The sequence below is a fragment of the Podarcis pityusensis genome (assembly GCF_964106645.2).
Source record: "Podarcis pityusensis genome assembly, chromosome: 10".
Taxonomy (NCBI): domain Eukaryota; kingdom Metazoa; phylum Chordata; class Lepidosauria; order Squamata; family Lacertidae; genus Podarcis; species Podarcis pityusensis.
The window spans coordinates 4,614,330-4,633,034 of record NC_138035.1 but is presented as its reverse complement, the minus strand read 5'-3'; the positions used below and the strand labels follow the sequence as shown (position 1 = coordinate 4,633,034).

The window sequence follows — 18,705 nt, the reverse complement described above, 5'->3', positions numbered from 1 at the left end:
GTGGACACTGAAAGGAAAACGTCCCGCACTCCATACATCTAAATGGGTTCTTCCATGGGAAAGTCCCTGGATGTTCCTTAAACACTCCATTGTAAATAAAGTACTTTTTGCAATCTTTTCATTTAAACTGCTTCTCAAACCCCAGAATAAGCAGGTTGCCCTATGGGGTTCATGAGTGAAGATGGGCCCACCAGGAGACTTCCCTGGTACCTGCAGCCCCATATTCCCCCTCTTGAACTTAGGCTTTGGGGGGAAATCTCCCATTGAATTTCAGTATTTCAAGATGAGGTTCCGTCGAAGAAGAAGTGTTTGTAGTGGTGGGGGTGACAGAGTTTGGTGCAAAAACCATCTTGTGTGCTTGAGTAGAGCAACTCCAGGGCATGAGCCAAGTAGCAGCAGGGTAGGGGCCATGTGTAGAACAAGTGCCACACTGAGGTCAAAAAGACACACACAGGCAGCAGGACTTCTTCAGTAATAGTTTACTGAGCTTTCAAAGACTACAGTTATGACTGGGACAACAGTGAGGCACAAAACTTAGCTCCTGAGAAAAAATCATTGATATGGTTCCTCCCCTGTGTGAGTCAGTTGATGCTTGCTGAGGTGTCCACTCTGTCTGAATTTCCTTCCGCACTCCATGCAATTAAATGGTTTTTCCCCGTGTGAGTCCGTTGATGTGTTCTAAGGGTTCCATTATCACGAAAGCTCTTTCCGCACTCCATACATTTACATGGTTTCTCCCCTGTGTGAATCTGTTGATGTCTTCTAAGGTTGCCATTATCACAAAAGCTCTTTCCGCACGCCATACATTTACATGGTTTCTCCCCCGTGTGAGTCCGTTGATGTCTTCTAAGGGTTCCATTATCACGAAAGCTCTTTCCGCACTCCATACATTTACATGGTTTCTCCCCCGTGTGAGTCCGTTGATGTCTTCTAAGCTTTGCAGTTTCACAAAAGCTCTTTCCACACTCCATACATTTATACAGTTTCTCCCCTGTGTGAGTCTGTAGATGAATATTGAGGTGTCCACTCTGACTGAAGCTCTTTCCGCACTCCATACATTTATATGGTTTTTCACCCGTGTGAGTCCGTTGATGTATTCTAAGCTTTCCAGTTTCACAAAAGCTCTTTCCACACTCCATGCATTTAAATGATTTCTCGCCTGTATGAGTCCATTGATGTAAAGTTAAGTATCCCCTCTGACTGAAGTTCTTTCCGCACTCCATACATTCATATGGTTTCTCCCCTGTGTGAGTCTGTAGATGAATATTGAGGTGTCCACTCTGACTGAAGCTCTTTCCGCACTCCATACATTTATATGGTTTTTCACCCGTGTGAGTCCGTTGATGTTTTCTAAGGGTTCCATTTTCACTAAAGCTCTTTCCACACTCCATACATTTAAATGGTTTCTCCCCTGTGTGAGTCTGTTGATGTCTTCTAAGGTTGCCATTATCACGAAAGCTCTTTCCGCACTCCATACATTTACATGGTTTCTCCCCTGTGTGAGTCTGTAGATGAATATTGAGGTGTCCACTCTGACTGAGGCGCTTTCCGCACTCCATACATTTATATGGTTTTTCACCCGTGTGAGTCCGTTGATGTATTCTAAGCTTTCCAGTTTCACTAAAGCTCTTTCCACACTCCATGCATTTAAATGGTTTCTCGCCTGTATGAGTCCGTTGATGTAAAGTTAAGTATCCCCTCTGACTGAAGTTCTTTCCGCACTCCATACATTCATATGGTTTCTCACCTGTGTGAGTCCGTTGATGTCTTCTAAGTTCTGCATTGAAACCGAAGCTCTTTCCACACTCCATACATTTAAATGGTTTCTCCCCTGTATGAGTCTGTTGATGTCTTCTAAGGTGTGCATTATCACTAAAGCTCTTTCCGCACTCCATACATTTATGTGGTTTTTCACCCGTGTGAGTCCGTTGATGTCTTCTAAGCTTTCCAGTTTCACAAAAGCTCTTTCCACACTCCATACATTTAAATGGTTTTTCCGCTCTGTGAGTCCGTTGATGTCTTCTAAGTTCTGCATTGAAACCGAAGCTCTTTCCACACTCAATACATTTAAATGGTTTCTCCCCTCTGTGAGTCCATTGATGTCTTCTAAGTTCTGCATTGAAACTGAAGCTCTTTCCACACTCCATACATTTAAATGGTTTCTCCCCTCTGTGAGTCCGTTGATGTCTTCTAAGTTCTGCATTGAAACCGAAGCTCTTTCCACACTCAATGCATTTAAATGGTTTCTCCCCACTGTGAGTCTGTTGATGTTTTCTAAGGGTTCCATTTTCATTAAAGCTCATTCCGCACTCCATACATTTAAATGGTTTCTCCCCTATGTGAATCTGTTGATGTTTTCTACAGTTTCCACTATCACTAAAGCTCTTTCCACACTCCATGCATTTAAATGGTTTTTCCCCTCTGTGAGTCCGTTGATGTCTTCTAAGTCCTGCATTGAAACCGAAGCTCTTTCCACACTCAATGCATTTAAATGGTTTCTCCCCTCTGTGAGTCTGTTGATGTTTTTTAAGGGTTCCATTTTCACTAAAGCTCTTTCCACACTCCATGCATTTAAATGGTTTCTCCCCTGTGTGAGTCTGTTGATGTTTTCTACAGTTTCTACTATCACTAAAGCTCTTTCCACACTCCATGCATTTAAATGGTTTCTCACCTGTATGAGTCCGTTGATGTAAAGTTAAGTATCCCCTCCGACTGAAGTTCTTTCCGCACTCCATACATTTAAATGGTTTTTCCCCTGTGTGAGTCTGGTGATGTAAATTGAGGTGTCCACTCTGACTAAAGCTCTTTCCACACTCCATACATTTGTATGGTTTCTCTCCTGTGTGAATCCGTTGATGTATATTGAGGGATCCACTCTGACTGAAGTTCTTCCCACACTGCATGCATTTGAATCCTTTCTTGCCCATGTTAATGTGCTGATGTATTCTAAGTTTTCCAATATCAGTGAAACTCTTTCTACAGTCCTTACCTTTCAATGGTTTCTCCCCTGTCGGAGATCATTGATGTGAATTATGTGTGCTGCATTCAATGAAGCATAATCCACATTTCACACATTTTAATTTCTCTTTCTAATGAAACGAAAGGTGTCCCATCTCCTGGACTTCTGACTGTCTTCTCCATCTCCTTCTTCAGAGTGGGAGGAAAGGAAATCCTGTTTGAGTTTCAAGGAAGAGAACAAATGGAAAGAGAGCACATCAAATGCCATTAGCAGCTTTTCTTATTTCAACATCTCCTACATTCCCCTGCCTCCTACCCATGTTCCCAGTTTTGAGGAAATAAAGATGCAATGATGTCAAATGATAGTAATGCAGCAGCAAACTTTCATAATCCTCAATCATCATTAATGAAGCAGCATGATCTTGGAATGCAGCCTTCTCAAATCAATTGTTTCCTCACAGGAAAGGCAGCTGCTCTCTGTCCATGACATGGCCCTCTCTTTCTCTGGTTCATTGTTCCTTTGGACAATTCCCATCCTCTGCGTCATAATCCTCCATCCACCACCACCCGTTTCCACCTCTAGATCTTCATGAATCACCTGCACAGTCCCAATGGCCTCAGGAAGTCCATGTGGACCATTACATGAGACCCAGGTCTACATCTTTTCCAGGGACTGTGGTCTGGGTCAGTCAGAGAACTAATGACCAGTTTTGGTGCGTGGGTCAGCTGAATGGGTGCTCAGGGAAGCTGCTTTTCTTGGAGATGGACCTCTGTCTACATGCCTCACATGGCATGGAGAGAGCAGGAGAAGCAGAAGGAAAGCAGCTGGCGCATGGGAATCCCAGACAGAAATACCCACCACAATGGTTCTTTATAATAATGATGTGCTGCCTGATCTCTTGCACCGTCTTCTGACACAGGACTATCCTAATCTGGCACTGAAAAGCAGGATATTCAAGGCAAAGAGATTACTGTACTTAATGGTAGGTAGCATTGCTGGTCTGACGCAGCTGAAATAATTCTTTTTTTTAAAGTCCAGTAGCATCTTAGAGACCAACTATGTTTGTTCTAGGTATAAGCTTTCGTGTACATGCACACTTCTTCATATAGTGAAGGGTGGTAGGAGATGGTAGTAGGAGTACCCTTTTGGGGAAAACCCCACCCTCCCACGATATACAAGGGTCTGGTGACATCTGTTTCAGTGTATCTGAAGAAGTGTGCAACACGACTACCTACCTGAATCTAGATGTCATGGGGTGTTGGGGAGCAGTAGTTCTCCTTTGGTGGGGGACATTTCCTGCACCTTCTGGGGTCATTTTTCCACCCTTGGTGCCCACCCTGCACTCTGCTCCCCCTGTGGCTTCCAGAAGCTGTCAGCATGCAAAAGGGGTTCAAGCAACAGCTTCAACCGGCCGGCTAAACCAGGTGAGGAAAGCTGATGGGTCTCAAATCCTTGGTGGGTTGGGGAATTCTGCTGCAGGTGAACAGAATCCAACCTTGTGGATGAAGAGGAGGAGAACAACCGTGAATCCCACAATCCAGAAGGCAGATTCTGCCTGTGCTGAAGAGGAAAGTGAAGGGCAGATGGGGCTGGTCAACCTGGAGGCTTGTTATCAAGTCCCAGAGTTTCTCTGACATTGAATTATATATAAATTACAGTATTGAAATGCGCCTGCTCCCATGTCATATTCTGTTATTACTCTACTCTGTTTGTCTGTTTCTTACTTGCGTACTGTTTTGGTATTGTTATGGAAATTACGGGGGGGGGGCACATGTTTAAAGTTAAATATTACAAATATTATGCCTGAATATATCCTTCCAACTTGACAGCTCAGGGAAGTCACCTAGCTTTAAAAACAGTATAAAATCATCTCCTTTCCCAGTTCCCCCCATTCCAAAGCTATTTTCCCCTTGAAAAAGGACTCCAGGAAGTTTTCAGAGGTGACAGTTGCTGGGCTCATTGTTAGCCAAAGGAAGCCAAATCTCATCACCTGACTCGCCTCAGGCTCCAGACATGCAAAGGAACTTCTATTGTACTTTTGGGTGGTGGGTACTTAAGACATATTTGTCTATGCTAATCTTATACCTGAGTCTTGCCCTACCATGTCTGCTTATGCTAATCTTGTACCAAGGACTTGTCTGGACATGTTTGCCAAGGTTAACCCCTCCCCTTCAAACTGTATTCTGGGATGTGGTGGGAAAGTTTTAAAAGTCTTTGTCACCCCATCCTCGGGGTTCAAAATTTGCTCTTTGAACCTATTGCGCAATAAACTTTGGTCTACAGCTATTTGCTCCAGTTGGCTGGACTCCTTCCTTTATTCCGCCGGGACCCACGGGCTCTGCCCGACCAGCTGGGGGACTGAGCAGCCTCACACCTAGATTTTTCCCTAACAGTATGCTAAGTCAGGGTTTTACTGTATGTTACCGTATTTTTCGCTCCATAGGACGCACTTTTCCTCCCCTAAAAAGTAAGGGGAAATGTCTGTGCGTCCTATGGAGCGAAGCCAGCAAGAGCCGCTGCTGCTGAGCTGAGCCAGGCAAGAGGGAGGGAAGGGGATTCTGTCCATCCCTCCCTCCTCCCAGGCTCCCCTTGAAGCAGGAAAGTGGGAGGGGAGCTGCTTACACTCGTGTAAGCAGCTCCTCTCCCACTTTCCTGCTTCAAAGCAACCAAGGAGAAGGGAAGGAAGGGGACCATGGATCCTCTGCTAGCGAAGGCAGTGGATTCCCTCCTCCCTTCTCTCCTCCCAGGCTCCCATCGAAGCAGGAAAGTGGGAGGGGAGCTGCTTACACTCGTGTAAGCGGCTCCTCTCCCACTTTCCTGCTTCAAAGCAACCATGGAGGAGGGAAGGAAGGGGACCATGGATCCTCTGCTAGCGAAGGCAGTGGATTCCCTCCTCCCTTCTCTCCTCCCAGGCTCCCTTTGAAGCAGTAAAGTGGGAGGGGAGCAGCTTACACTCGTGTAAGCGGCTCCTCTCCCACTTTCCTGCTTCAAAGCAACCACGGAGAAGGGAAGGAAGGGGACCATGGATCCTCTGCTAGCGAAGGCAGTGGATTCCCTCCTCCCTTCTCTCCTCCCAGGCTCCCTTTGAAGCAGGAAAGTGGGAGGGGAGCAGCAGCAGCTCCTCTCCCACTTTCCTGCTTCAAAGCAACCAAGGAGGAGGGAAGGAAGGGGATCCATGCAGTGGATTCCCTCCTCCTGGGCTCCCTTTGAAGCAGGAAAGTGGGAAGGGAGCAGCTTACACTCGAGTAAGCAGCTCCTCTCCCACTTTCCTGCTTCAAAATGGAGGGAATCCGCTGCAGTTGCAAGCAGAGGATCCATGGCTCTCCAGTGGCTTGCTTTGAAGCAGGGTGCGGGGGTGCAGGGGGAAAGAGGGCAGGAAATAGATGCCAGGCAGGAAGACACAACCACACTTTGACCACTCGAAAGTCCACCTCAGCCTCCCCAGATTTCCACTGAGACGGCCAGGTTAATCTCGATGGCCATAAGAGCTGGAAACTTGCATGGGCTGTTTATTTAAAGACGAAAACATGCACACACGTGAAAGAAATCCTCCCAGGTTCCTGGACACAACCCACGTTTGATATCCACACAAGTTACATGGATGGCATTGGCAACTGGAAGAGCAGCATGGTTAAAGAGCAAGTCCTGGTTTCAAGCTTAAGATCAGCTCTTTCGTGGTGGCATCAAACAACCCTTTGGCTGCAAGGGGAATTCCTCCCTTAATTCAGGATGCTACAGTCTACAGATGCTGTGACTGCCTGCCCTTTCCCCTGAGCTATAAAAGCACCTTCAGTAGGGTGATGGGAGGTGACACAGTCATCTTCCAGATGTGCAAAGAACCACCCTCTCAACACTAAATGTGACAGCAAGCCTCACGCTCAGATCTGAAGCATACCGGTAAATGGGAACCTAGGAAGCTGCCTTATAAGGAGTTGGACCCACTACTCCATCTAGCTTAGTAATGTCAACACTGACTGGCAGCAGTTTGCCAGAGTTTCAGGCCTGGAGAAGCCGGGGATTGAACGTGTGGTGTTCTGCATGCAAAGCCACTGAGGTTACAGCTGTTCCCTTTAAAAACAAACTCATGGTCCTCATGGTTCTGAAGAAAGGGCTAATTTAAGCAGGAACAGAGGGACCTTCCCTATACCACGTCAGGACCCCTGAGTCCATTTAGCTCACTTTTGTCTTCACTGATGGGCAGAGGCTCACCAGGGTTTCAGGAAACACACCCTCAGCCCTACCTGGAGAAGCTTTCAAGGACTGAACTTGGGATCTTCTCCATGTTCTCCCTATTGAGCTATGATGGCTCCCTCCCTTCTCCACCCCTCCTCCTCTGCAGGAGGCCTATCTCGGCTTGTCATTATAATGTATAAACGTCAAGGGCTTTGAGATGCATATAAAGTCAGGCTCAGCATTGTTAACTGGACTTAGATAAGCCATGGTTCCCCTTCCTTCCCTCCTCTGAGGCTCGCTTTAAAGCAGCAAAGCGGACAGGAGCCACCCACTTTGCTGCTTTAAATAGTTTAGTACAACATTTGATTCTAAATATTTTTTTCCGTGTTTTCCTCCTCTAAAAACTAGGTGCGCCTTATGGTCAGGTGCGCCCTATGGAGCGAAAAATACGATATATTTTTGCTATTTTTTGGATCCTGTTATGCTTCAGTACAGTCATACCTCATGTTACATTTGCTTCAGGTTGCATGTTTTCAGGTTGCGTCCGGAGGCAACCCAGAAGTACCCGAAAGGGTTACTTCCGGGTTTCGCCACTTGGGCATGCGCAGACATGCAAAATGATGTCACGCGCATGTGCAGAAGCTGCGAATCGCGACCCGCGTATGTGCAGACGTAGATTGTGTTCTGCTCATGTTGCGAACGGACCTCCGGAACAGATCCCATTCGCAACCAGAGGTACCACTGTAATCAATTTCTCAGCTGAATTATTTTTTTGCTGCGTCCGAGTGGGGTTTTTTTGCTACTCTGCTAATTATACGTCGAACTTGCTCTGCAGATTGTTATGGAGGAGCAAGATCTGCAACCTTAAGCCATAAACAGCCTCGGCGCTGGAAACTTGAAGGAGCATCTCCACCCCCATCGCTCAGTCCGGGCAGGGAGGTCCTCCTCTGAGGGTCTTTGCTGGTTCCCTTGCTGTCAGAAGTGAAGTTCCAGGGAACCAGGCAGAGGGCCTCCCGCCCTATGGAATGCCCTCCCATCAGAGGGAAGGAAATGGGCAACTCTCTGACATTTAGAAGACAGCTGCATTGGGATGTTTTTAACGTTTGATGTTTTATTGTATTTTTTATGTACTTGAAGCTGCCCAGAGTGGCTGGGGAAACCCAACCAGATGGGCGGGGTATAAATACTGCAATCATTCTTATTATCTTGTATATTTTGTAGTTATTTTGGAATCTGTACTGCAATATCAGGTCACAAAATGTTATGGGTGGAGAAAATCACAGGGTTGCCATAAAGAAGAAGAGGAGGAGTTTGGATTTGATATTCTGCTTTATCACTAACCGAAGGAGTCTCAAAGCAGCTAACATTCTCCTTTCCCTTCCTCCCCCACAACAAACACTCTGTGAGGTTAGTGGGGCTGAGAGACTTCAAAGAAGTGTGACTGGCCCAAGGTCACCCAGCAGCTGCATGTGGAGGAGCGGGGAAGCGAACCTGGTTCCCCAGATTACGAGTCTATGGCTCTTAACCACTACACCACACTGGCTCCCAGTGTAAACTATAACCCCACCCACAAACTCTCATTCACATACAGTCTGTAAATTTGGGAAGGTTGCACAGTTCACCTGTGCTAATACTGTCAGTCTTTGGCAAGTGCGGGGAAGCTGCAGCCCCCCGCCCCCCCCAAGTTCCTTTAAGAGACCCATGTTGCACGGGGCGGGCTCACCTGCAGCGAAACAAAACGCAGCTGCCCTGGCAGAGTGGAGCCAGGCTGGGGGTCCCCAGAAATGTGTCCCTAGAAAAAATGCAAGTCCTAGGCTCTGTGGTTTAACCCACAGTGCCACCCGTGTCCATAAGAAAGGATAAATATGAAGAAATCTGGAAGGATTACTTAAGAGATAAGGCAGAAAGTAGTGTGAAGTAGGGGGAGGAGAGGTGCGGAAATATTGTTAAAAAGGTGTAGTTATACGTATATCAGTACTCAAATTTGAATTGCTAAAGTGCGTTATTAGTGTTATTGTGGTTTTTGTTTTATGTGTTTTTTTGTGGTTGATGTTTGTGTTGAAAAAATGATTTTAAAAAAAGGTTGTCGTAAACTAGAATCCCACCCACAAACTCTCATTCACCCAGTCTGTAAATTGAGGGGAGGGTCACACACCTCACCTGTGCTAATACTGGCAGTCTTTGGCCTGTATAGGCACACCTTGTATGTAGAGCCTCCAGCCACAGGCACTGTCTATCATGAAAATGGGTCCTTTGACTGGGAAGATTCATTCAGTTGCTGTCATAGGATGCTGAAGGATTGCATCTCAGCTTGTCAGTCACTCTGACATTGCCTACAAAGAATAAGAGAACAGAAATGCTTTCGAGGTGCAACTTCCATATCAGCCCTGAGAGCCATTCCATGGACCCTGCACCCCTGTTTCTGATGACAGGTGTACATTATCCTCATCCTCAATGAACCAGGCAGTGGAAAAGACAATCAAGATGGAAGCCTGAGAAAGAGGAAAAGGTTTCTGGCTGCTTCCTGGGTGGGATGGCGGAAACCAAGAGCTGCTTCTGAGAGGGCCTCTCCCCTGCCCTCTTCCTCTAGGGATTTCCTTTCCTCTCCAGGGGGACCAAAGGTTGGACTGGGCAGAACCCCTGGGTCTGGGCAGGGGCTTATGGGGGTGGGAAGAGGATGGAGATTGAAGGAAGGAAGGGGTGGGGGGACTGGACCCCCCCACTATCCAGGGATCCCTCTCTGGTTGCCTTGAAGGGGGGGGTCGATTCCTGGATGGGAGGGAGAAGCCAAGGCGGCCCCTCCGGAGATTCCTCATGGGCGCCATGATGGAGACGTCTCCCCAAAGACTCGTCTCCCCCCCCCCCGCCAATGCTGCGCTTCCTTGCCCCTTGGCCCCCTCCCTCTCTCCCGGAGTCTCCCCTGCACCCAGAGGCCCCTTGGCGCGGCTCACCCCTCGCCATGCGCGACCCATCTCTCCATCCGGAGGGGCCCCCCAAGACGAGATGGGGAGGGACGGGGGGGTCTCTAGGCGTTTCTCGCGCCCGTTAACCCTTTCATGGTCTGCCTCTCTCCGCGCGGAGCGCACAGGGCCCCAGGGATGCCTGCGCGGGGGAAACGGGGCCAGGGAGTCCTCGTGGGACCTCGTGGGTGGGCGCCCCATGTCCTCCCCTGCGAGGAAAGCCCCCTTCGCAGCGCACGTTCAGGGATCCAGGCCCTGCCGGGGGGGCCCACGGAAGGCGCTTTGGGGAGATGGCGCGGAGTCCCTCTCTGGGTCCTTCTCTCCCCTCCCCTCTCCCCCCCCCCCGCCGCGACCCCTTTACTTCTTTGTCCTCGATCCCGATTCTCATTTCCTTTCCTGCAACATCGATGTTTTGTTGGGGGGGGGGTCCCCTGCCGCCCCTCCTCCCCTTTCCGAAAGGGCGCGCCCCTAGAGCTACGGGGCAGAGCGGCAATCCGGCGTAGAAGCTCCACTTCCGGGAGAAGCAGCAGTTTGGGAGGAGGCTCACCCCCCCCCTTATTCCCGGAACAGAAGCCGGATTGGAGGAGGAGGAGGAGGAGGATCCTGATACTTCCAAAGGAGAAGCCCAGGAAAGCCTTGCACCTAGAGGGATCTGTAAACACTATTATGGTTCTTAGGGGAAGAGGGTAGTTAAAAGGTGTGGGAAACTGGGGTTGTTGACAGGGGTGGGTGACGGGCTCATGTTTCTGAATGCCAAAGACTCCTACTTTGGGACAAATCTGTCATGCATCAAAGAAAATGTATTGGGAAATGTATTGTGGGAAATGGGGAGAGGTCTTAAAAATCCATGCAACCATCTTCTCGGGGTTCCTACTCTTGGTGTGTTTGAACCTTGTTGCAACAAATAAAGATCAGGTCAACTGACCGCCGTTTGCTTCTTTAACTTGGCTGGATTCTCCTTCTTTTGCTGACCGGAGGGACCCCCGGGGAGTGGCACCCTGACGAGCTGGGCAGCGGAGTAAATCCGCACCCCGGGATATTTTCCTTCTCAACTCTTTCCCACCTGAGCCTCACCCCCTTATCTAAAAGCCAGACACAACACAATGTGACAGGATTGTGACTCCTGCCCTCAGCAAACAAAATAGGACCCCCTCCCCCCCCCCCAGAGCAAAGCAACCCCGGGATGCTGAGGTCCCCCAGTCCTTGAAATGAAAAGGGGGGGGGGCTCGGGAAACCTTCAGGGAGCAGGCGGGGAGGGGGCTTCCCAGGCTCCAGAAGCTCCTTCTCGCTGGTTCCTCCCCATCGCCCTCCTCCTGCCTGCCTCCCCTCCGCTTCTACTGGTCCTTTGCAAGTGCGGGGAAGCTCTAGTCCCTCCGGCCCCCCTCAAATTCCTTCTAAGAGCCCCACGTTGCACGGGGCAGGCTCACTTGCAGTGAAACAACACACAGCTGCCCTGCAGAGTAGAGCCAGGCTGGGGGCACCGTGGGGACCCCAGAAATGTGTCCCTAGAAGAAATGCGCCTCCTTCCTTCTCTGGTGCTCAAGTGCTGCCGGTGGGTTTCCCAGAAGAGGCCTCTGCTTGGCCCCTGGGAGGACAGGGGCCCCTTGGGCCTGATCCTGCAGGGCTCACCTGACGTTCTGATGCAAGTGAACCCTCTTTTCTCCTTCAAGGTGAACAGGGTTTCCCAAATTTGGGTCTCCAGCTGTTTTTGGACTACAGCTCCCATCACCCCTAGCAGGCAAGACCAGTGGTCAGGGATGATGACTATTTCCGTCAGGATCTCCAGGTGGCTCTGGCAAGTGAGCCCAGCTGCGTGTGACAAGAGTGGGGGAGTTCCTTCCTGGATTCCAGAAGTGGCCATCACCTTTGAATATAGGGGTCAGTGACTCTATTCCTCCAACCGGAGTGAGTGTGGGTCTTCCTTGCCCACTTCCATTCTGCTCCGCCATTCCCAAAGAGTGATTCCTCTGAAGTCAGTAAATTGTTCAGAGTTGCTCAAACAGAGAGAGATTGCAAGGAGCCCCTAAAAGAGCTCTCCAAACAGGGTGATTGGGCTGAAAATACAGTTCATTGTCAAAGAGATTAAAGTGAGGCATGTTGGGGTGATGGATCTTATGGAAGTGGTGGAAATGACTGGCAGAATCCGAGACCAGGGAGAAGAGTCGGTGCAAGAAGATTGGAAGAAATTTAAAGTTTATTTACAGAAACATAGTAAAATTAAGGAAGTTTAGAAGGAGGCTGGAATGAAGCTATGTGACTATTGCATAATCAATATAAAGGATTTAAGTTAAATAGATTGTTGAAGGAAAGCAGGAAAGGTAAAATTATACTATGTTAAGACAAATTGATTGGATAAAATTTGGGAAAGATGGAAAGGATTTGCTGAAATAGCTAATTGAAGCAGAATACAAAAAAGGGAGGTGTGAGGAGGTCAAAGAAACAAGTAAATGAATGTTAAGTTATAGAAGGTTTATTGTATTTTACTGTATTTTTCTTTTTTTTTTCTTTTCTGTTTGACTGTTTTCTGTTCTTTGTTGATGTCTTTGTTGTTGTTTTTTCTTTTGTTATATTCCTAAAACTTTAATAAATATTATTTTTTTAAAAAATAAAGTGATGCATGTTGGGGGGCAGGGAAACACCCTCTTAATATCATGTGCAGGATCATGGGGTCTGAAGCGGGTTTCTCTGTGTGTTCTAGAAGACCATGGGAGAGGGGAGCCTGTCACAGCAGGAGGGGGGGTCTCCCTGGATGCTTCAGGGGCTGGCCTCCTCTGGGTCTCCTGGCCCCCTCCTCTCCTCCCTCTGAGCCTGAACTGCTCTCTGCCCCAGCGTCTTCCTGCTCACCAAACCCTGTTTCCTCCTCAGCTTGCAACACCTCCCCTCCCGGTCTGCTCCCCTTTATCCCTCTATCTGCTCATTGCCACCCCACAACCAGCCCCCAGGCTCTGAGCCTTCTTCCCTTGTGGGTCCCCCGGCTGGTGCCTCCCCCTCCCCACACCCAGCCAGTCCATGACAGCAAAAACAGAAATAACAGTAAAATCAGTATGATGGTAATATGCACTCTGGTAGGGAAACTCCCTAGCAGCATGACTGAATAAAATCCTCTGGGACTATGAAAAAGAACTATCTTCTCCAAACCCCAGAACAAGCAGTAGCTCTGGGGTTGCCCCATGGGGTTCACGAGTGAAGATGGGACCCACCAGGAGACTTCCCTTCTTCCCCGTCTTGCAATAAGGCTGGGGGGGGGGGAATCCTTGTTAAATTACAGTATTGTAAGTTTTCTTCAGAACACGCAGGGGCAGGGATGAAGTTCTGTTGAAGAAGCAGTGTTTTGAGATAGTGCAGTGGTGGGGATGAGAGACTTTGGTGCAAAAACCGTCTTGCATGCTTGAATAGAGCAACTCCAGGGCATGAGCCAAGTAGCAGCAGGGTAAGGGCCACATGTAGAGCAATTCCTACACTTAGGTCAAAATCACAAACAGAGGCACCAGGACTTCTTCAGTAAAAGTTTACTGAGCTTTCAAAGCATACAGTTCTCACTGGGTCCCCATATAATCTCTATAATCTTAGATTATACTCACATTGTTTGACATTGCCTTCAATATTTCATTGCTGTTCAGTTTTACATATAAACACAAGAACTTCAAATACACGTTGTGTGTTTAAGACTGATTTCTTGCTGAGTTCATTGCTGTGAAGAAAGAGTGGACACTGAAAGCAACACGTCCTGCACTCCATACATCTAAATGGGTTCTTCCATGTGAGAGTCCCTGGATGTTTGTTAAACACTCCATTGCAAATAAAGCACTTTTTGCAATCTTTTCATTTAAACTGCTTCTCCTCTTTGTTGATGGTTTTTAGGGTTTCAAATACGAATGTTCTTCCAGTACCTGAGTCTGTTGATTTAGAACTTCCACTAGGACTGAAACTCTATCTATTTTACTGATATTTATACAGTTTGTGTTTTGTGTGAGTTTGTTAACATAAATCAAGGGTTCCACTCTTGACTGCAGCTCCTTCCACAGTCCATACATTTAAACAGATTCTCCCCTGTGTGTATGCTGATGTTTTCTAAGGTTTCCATTATGATGAAAGCTCTTTCCGCACTCCATACATTTAAATGGTTTCTCCCCTGTGTGAGTCCGTTGATGTATATTGAGGTGTCCATTCTGACTGAAGCTCTTTCCGCACTCCAAACATTTAAATGGTTTCTCCCCTGTGTGAGTCCGTTGATGTATATTGAGGCCTCCACTCTGACTGAAGCTCTTTCCACACTCCATGCATTTATATGGTTTCTCCCCTGAATGTGTCCGTTGATGTTTTCTAAGGCTTCCATTATCAGTAAAGCTCTTTCCGCAGTCCATACATTTATATGGTTTCGCCCCTGAATGTGTCCGTTGATGTTTTCTAAGGCTTCCATTAACAGTAAAACTGTTTCCACACTCCATACATTTATATGGTTTCTCCCCTGTGTGAATCTGCTGGTGTAATTTAAGGGCTCCATTCTGACTGAAGCACTTTCCGCACTCCATACATTTAAATGGTTTTTCCCCCATGTGAATCCTTTGATGTTTTCTAAGGTTTCCACTGCAACTGAAGCTCTTTCCGCACTCCATACATTTAAATGGTTTCTCCCCTGTGTGAGTCCGTTGATGTATGTTGAAGTGTCCACTCTGACTGAAGCTTTTTCCACACTCCATACATTTAAATGGTTTCTCCCCTGTGTGAGTCCGCTGATGTAAACTTAAGTCTCCATTCTGACTGAAGCTCTTTCCACAATCCAGACATTTAAAAGGTTTCTCCCCTGTATGAATCCTCTGATGACTTCTAAGTGTATCACTCCGACAGAAGCTCTTTCCACAATCCTAAGTTTATCACTCCGACTGAAGCTCTTTCCACAATCCAGACATTTAAAAGGTTTTTCCCCTGTGTGAAACTGTTGATGTAAACTTAACTGTCCATGTTGACTGAAGTTCTTCCCACACTCCCTGCATTGGAATTCTTTCTTGCCCATGTGAGTCCGCTGATGTGTTCTAAGTTTTCCACTATCAGGGAAACTTTTCCCACACTCCATACCTTTAAATGGTTTCCCCCCTGTTGGACGTCGTTGATGTGAACTATGGGTGCTCATTCAATGAAGCATTTTCTGCATTTCACACTTTTTTTTCCCTATTCCTAATGATACGAAAGGTGCCCCATTCACTGGGGTTTGAAGTGTCTTCTCCATCTCCTTCTTCAGAGTGGGAGGAACGGAAATCCTGTTTCGGTTTCAAGGAAGAGAACTAAGGGAAAGAGAACATATCAAGCTCCATTAGCACCTTCTCCTATTTCAACATCTCCTACATTCCCTCACCTCCTATCCATGTTCCCAATTTTTAGGAAATGAAGTTGCAATGTCATCAGATGATAGTAATTCATCAGCAACCTTCAAAATCCTCAATCAATGTGAATAAAGCAGCATGATTTTTTTAAAGAATGATGTGCTGTCTCATCTCTTGCCCGTCTTCTGACGCAGGACTATCCTAAAATGACACTGAAAAGCAGGATATTCAAGGCAAATAGATAAACTGTGCTTCGTGGAATGTGTAGTACCTTGAAATTGTAGTATTGATTCACTGATGGCCTGAAGCTGTGTTATTTCTGGGGAGAGGAATTCCTGTTCTCTCTTAAAGATCCGAATGATACAATATCATGGGGTGTTAGGGGAGTGTTAGTACTTTTGGTGGAGGTAATGTAGTCCGCCTTCTGGAGTAATTTATCCACCATTGGTCCCCACCCTGCACTCAGCTCTCACCTGTGTATTCCAGAAGCTGTCAGGATGGAATAGGGACCACAATCCCAGGAACGGCTTCAACTGGCCGGCAAAACCAGGTGAGGATAGATGATGGGTCTCAAATCCTTGGTGTATTAGGGAATTCTGCTGCAGGTGAAGAAAGGCCCTGGTGGATGGAAAGGATGAGAACAACAGTGAATCCCACAGTCAAGGAGGCAGATTATGTCCATTCTGCAGAGGAAAGTGAAGGGCAGATGGGGCTAGTCAACCTGGGAAGGGAGCCCATCAAGAAGGAAAACTCTGGTCGTAATACTTTGGTTCACTCCTTCGCTTCCTCGTGAGTTATCTTCAGGAGAAGAAAAGGCTATGGAGGAAAACCCAGACAAATCCAGAGTGGACTCTCTAAGATGGTTGGATGCTGCCCTGCACACCTCCTTCCAGCCACTCCTGCAGCCAAGCTGGTGCCTGACGTACTGCTCTGCTTTCCTTGGGACCATATAAGCCAGGCTGAGAAGGGGGTCTTGTTGTCTAGGCAGCCCAGGACCCCCAAACACACTGCCTAGGCAGTGCTGCTAACACAGCAGTTTCAGGGGGGCGATGAACTCAGATCTGTGTATCAGAATCTCTCCAATGTGGAATATGTAAAACAGAACTGCTGCTTATATCATACATCAATTAAAAAGTATTCAGAATATTTGTCTTTTGAAGAAAAGACCACCAAGTATCCGATGGCCCCTTCAAAGCTAATAAAAGTCTTGTGCCTGGAGCTTTGGGGTTGCAGGACCAGGAAAGCTTCTGCCACCATTATCCTTCCAATTGGGATTCAGGCCTCACCATGGAACTGAAATTGCCCTAGCTGTGCTGTTTCCTGGTTCTGCTGGATCTCTCAGCGGCTTTGGAGACCTTTGACCATGGTATCCTTCTGGACTCTCTAAGGGAGCTGGGGGCCCTGCTATGCAGTGGTTCCCCTCCTACCTCCTAGGCCATGTCCAGAAATTGATGTTGGGGGATGAGTGTTCTGACCCCTGGGTGCTCCCTTGTGGGAGCAACAGGGTTGCCGTAAACGATAATCCCACCCACAAACTCTCATTCACACAAAGTCTGTAAATTTTTTGGGGTGTGTGTGTGTCACACACCTCGCCTGTGCTAATATTGGCAGTCTTTGGCCTCCATAGGCACACCCTGTATGTAGAGCCTCCAGCCACAGGCACTGTCTATCATGAAAATGGGTCCTTTGACTGGGAAGATTCATGCAATGGCTATCATTGGATGCTGATGGGTTGTATCTCAGCTTGTCAGTCACTCTGACACTGCCTACAAAGAATAAGAGGAACAGAAATGCTTTTGACTTCCATATCAAGCCTGAGAGCCATTCCATTGACTCTGCACCCCTGTTTCTGATGACAGGTGTACATTATCCTCATCCTCAATGAACCAGGCAGTGGAAAAGACACTTTAAGATGGAAGCCTGAGAGAGAGGAAAAGGTTTCTGGCTGATTCCTGGGTAGGACTGCGGAAACAAAGAGCCGCTTCCTAGAAGGCCTCTCTCCTCCTCTCTTCCTCTTGGAATTTCCTTACCTCTCCAGGGAGACCAATGGTTGGACTTGGCAAAACCGCTGTATCTACCATTAATTTGATTTTGATTTTGAATTGATATTAGAATGAATTGATTTTAGAATGCATTTTAATTAACTGATTGTGATTATATGTAAACTGTGTTACTTTTATTGTTGTTAGCTACTCTGAGCCCAGCTTCGGCTGGGGAGGGCGGGATATAAATTATTATTATTATTATTATTATTATTATGGACAGGTCAGGGGCTTATGGGGTGGGAATTGGGTGGAGCTTGCAGGAAGGAAGGTGTGTCTTGTTAACGGAGAAATCTGAGGGCCCCCCTGGACAAAAAACAAGGACACCAGCCAGGAATACCAGAGCAAAACAGCAGCCAGTAGGCTTGGTCTTTATTGAAGACTGTCGTGACAGGACTCCCACCTGCCACCAGTTGAAACAAGATGGAAGCCCTGAACAAAAGAGAACCCAATCTTTTATTAGCTGCTAATGCCAATGTTACACCCCCCCAAACTACATCATGCTTACATCATGAAAGGGGAGGTCTGGTGGCAGTAATCTGAGCATCCTGGACCCTGCCCCATAGTTCTCCTTGCCCGCCACCAAACACCCATCAAGTGTAACAAAAGAGATATTTACATTTCCCTACTAGGAGCAGAAGTGCGAGAATGGGGATGGGATGGGGGGAGTGCAAAAAAACATTACCACCATGCGGCCTGACTTATACCCCCCCAACAAGAAAGGAAATGGCAGAAATGCGGCCTGTTGTTTAAAGTGGCGTCAGCAGAATTAAAAGCTGCCGTGTGGCCTACGTCTGGGGTCGCACACCACCATTCATGGCCAGTGGAGCCCACGGCCATGCTCCCCCACGCCTGCAAAAAGGAAACAGCTGAAATGTGGCCTACAGCTGGAGGGTGGCGAATGGCGGCCTCGAGGGATCCATCCCCCCCCCTGCCGCTACAAAAACAAGAAGGCCACCCTCTGTGGTCTAGCTGGGCGCCTGCCCAGAAAGAAAATTGCACCCTAGCTTGGCGGAGGGGCCATGCCCCTTCCAATCAGGCCAGATGTTACCTTAATCCGGCTGCCAGTACACGCTCTTGATGACCCTGATCCCTGAAGGAAGAAAACCAAAAGAGGCTTGGACAAAGGGGTCGGCCTCTTTTCTTTGGCCTTTGATCCGCCCCCCAGCCAGCCAGCCATTGTCCTCCCTGACCTGTTTCCAAGGCAAATTAATCCCACCCTTTTGTCTTCATCTGGGTTGGTTCTTTCT

The 18,705-nt window shown here is 47.7% G+C and overlaps 1 protein-coding gene and 1 long non-coding RNA gene across 2 annotated transcripts in view; one reads left to right on the top strand and one right to left on the bottom strand.

The window, feature by feature from the left end:
* Positions 1–5,245, top strand: part of LOC308486502 — a 43,114-nt gene extending 37,869 nt beyond the window's left edge. Inside the window, exon 2 of the long non-coding RNA XR_013991102.1 lies at positions 5,171–5,245. This is a non-coding gene — a long non-coding RNA (uncharacterized lncRNA). The remainder of the gene's footprint in view (positions 1–5,170) is intronic.
* LOC308457787 (uncharacterized protein) lies at positions 582–16,952 on the bottom strand (the record flags this gene model as incomplete). Its single annotated transcript, XM_080971959.1, has 3 exons — positions 15,887–16,952; positions 1,328–3,172; positions 582–1,159 (listed from the first exon to the last, which is right to left on the bottom strand). The coding sequence occupies exons 2-3, from the start codon at positions 2,925–2,927 to the stop codon at positions 582–584; spliced, it is 2,178 nt and encodes a 725-aa protein (XP_080828085.1). The 5' UTR covers positions 2,928–3,172; positions 15,887–16,952.
* Positions 16,953–18,705: the final 1,753 nt, after the last annotated feature.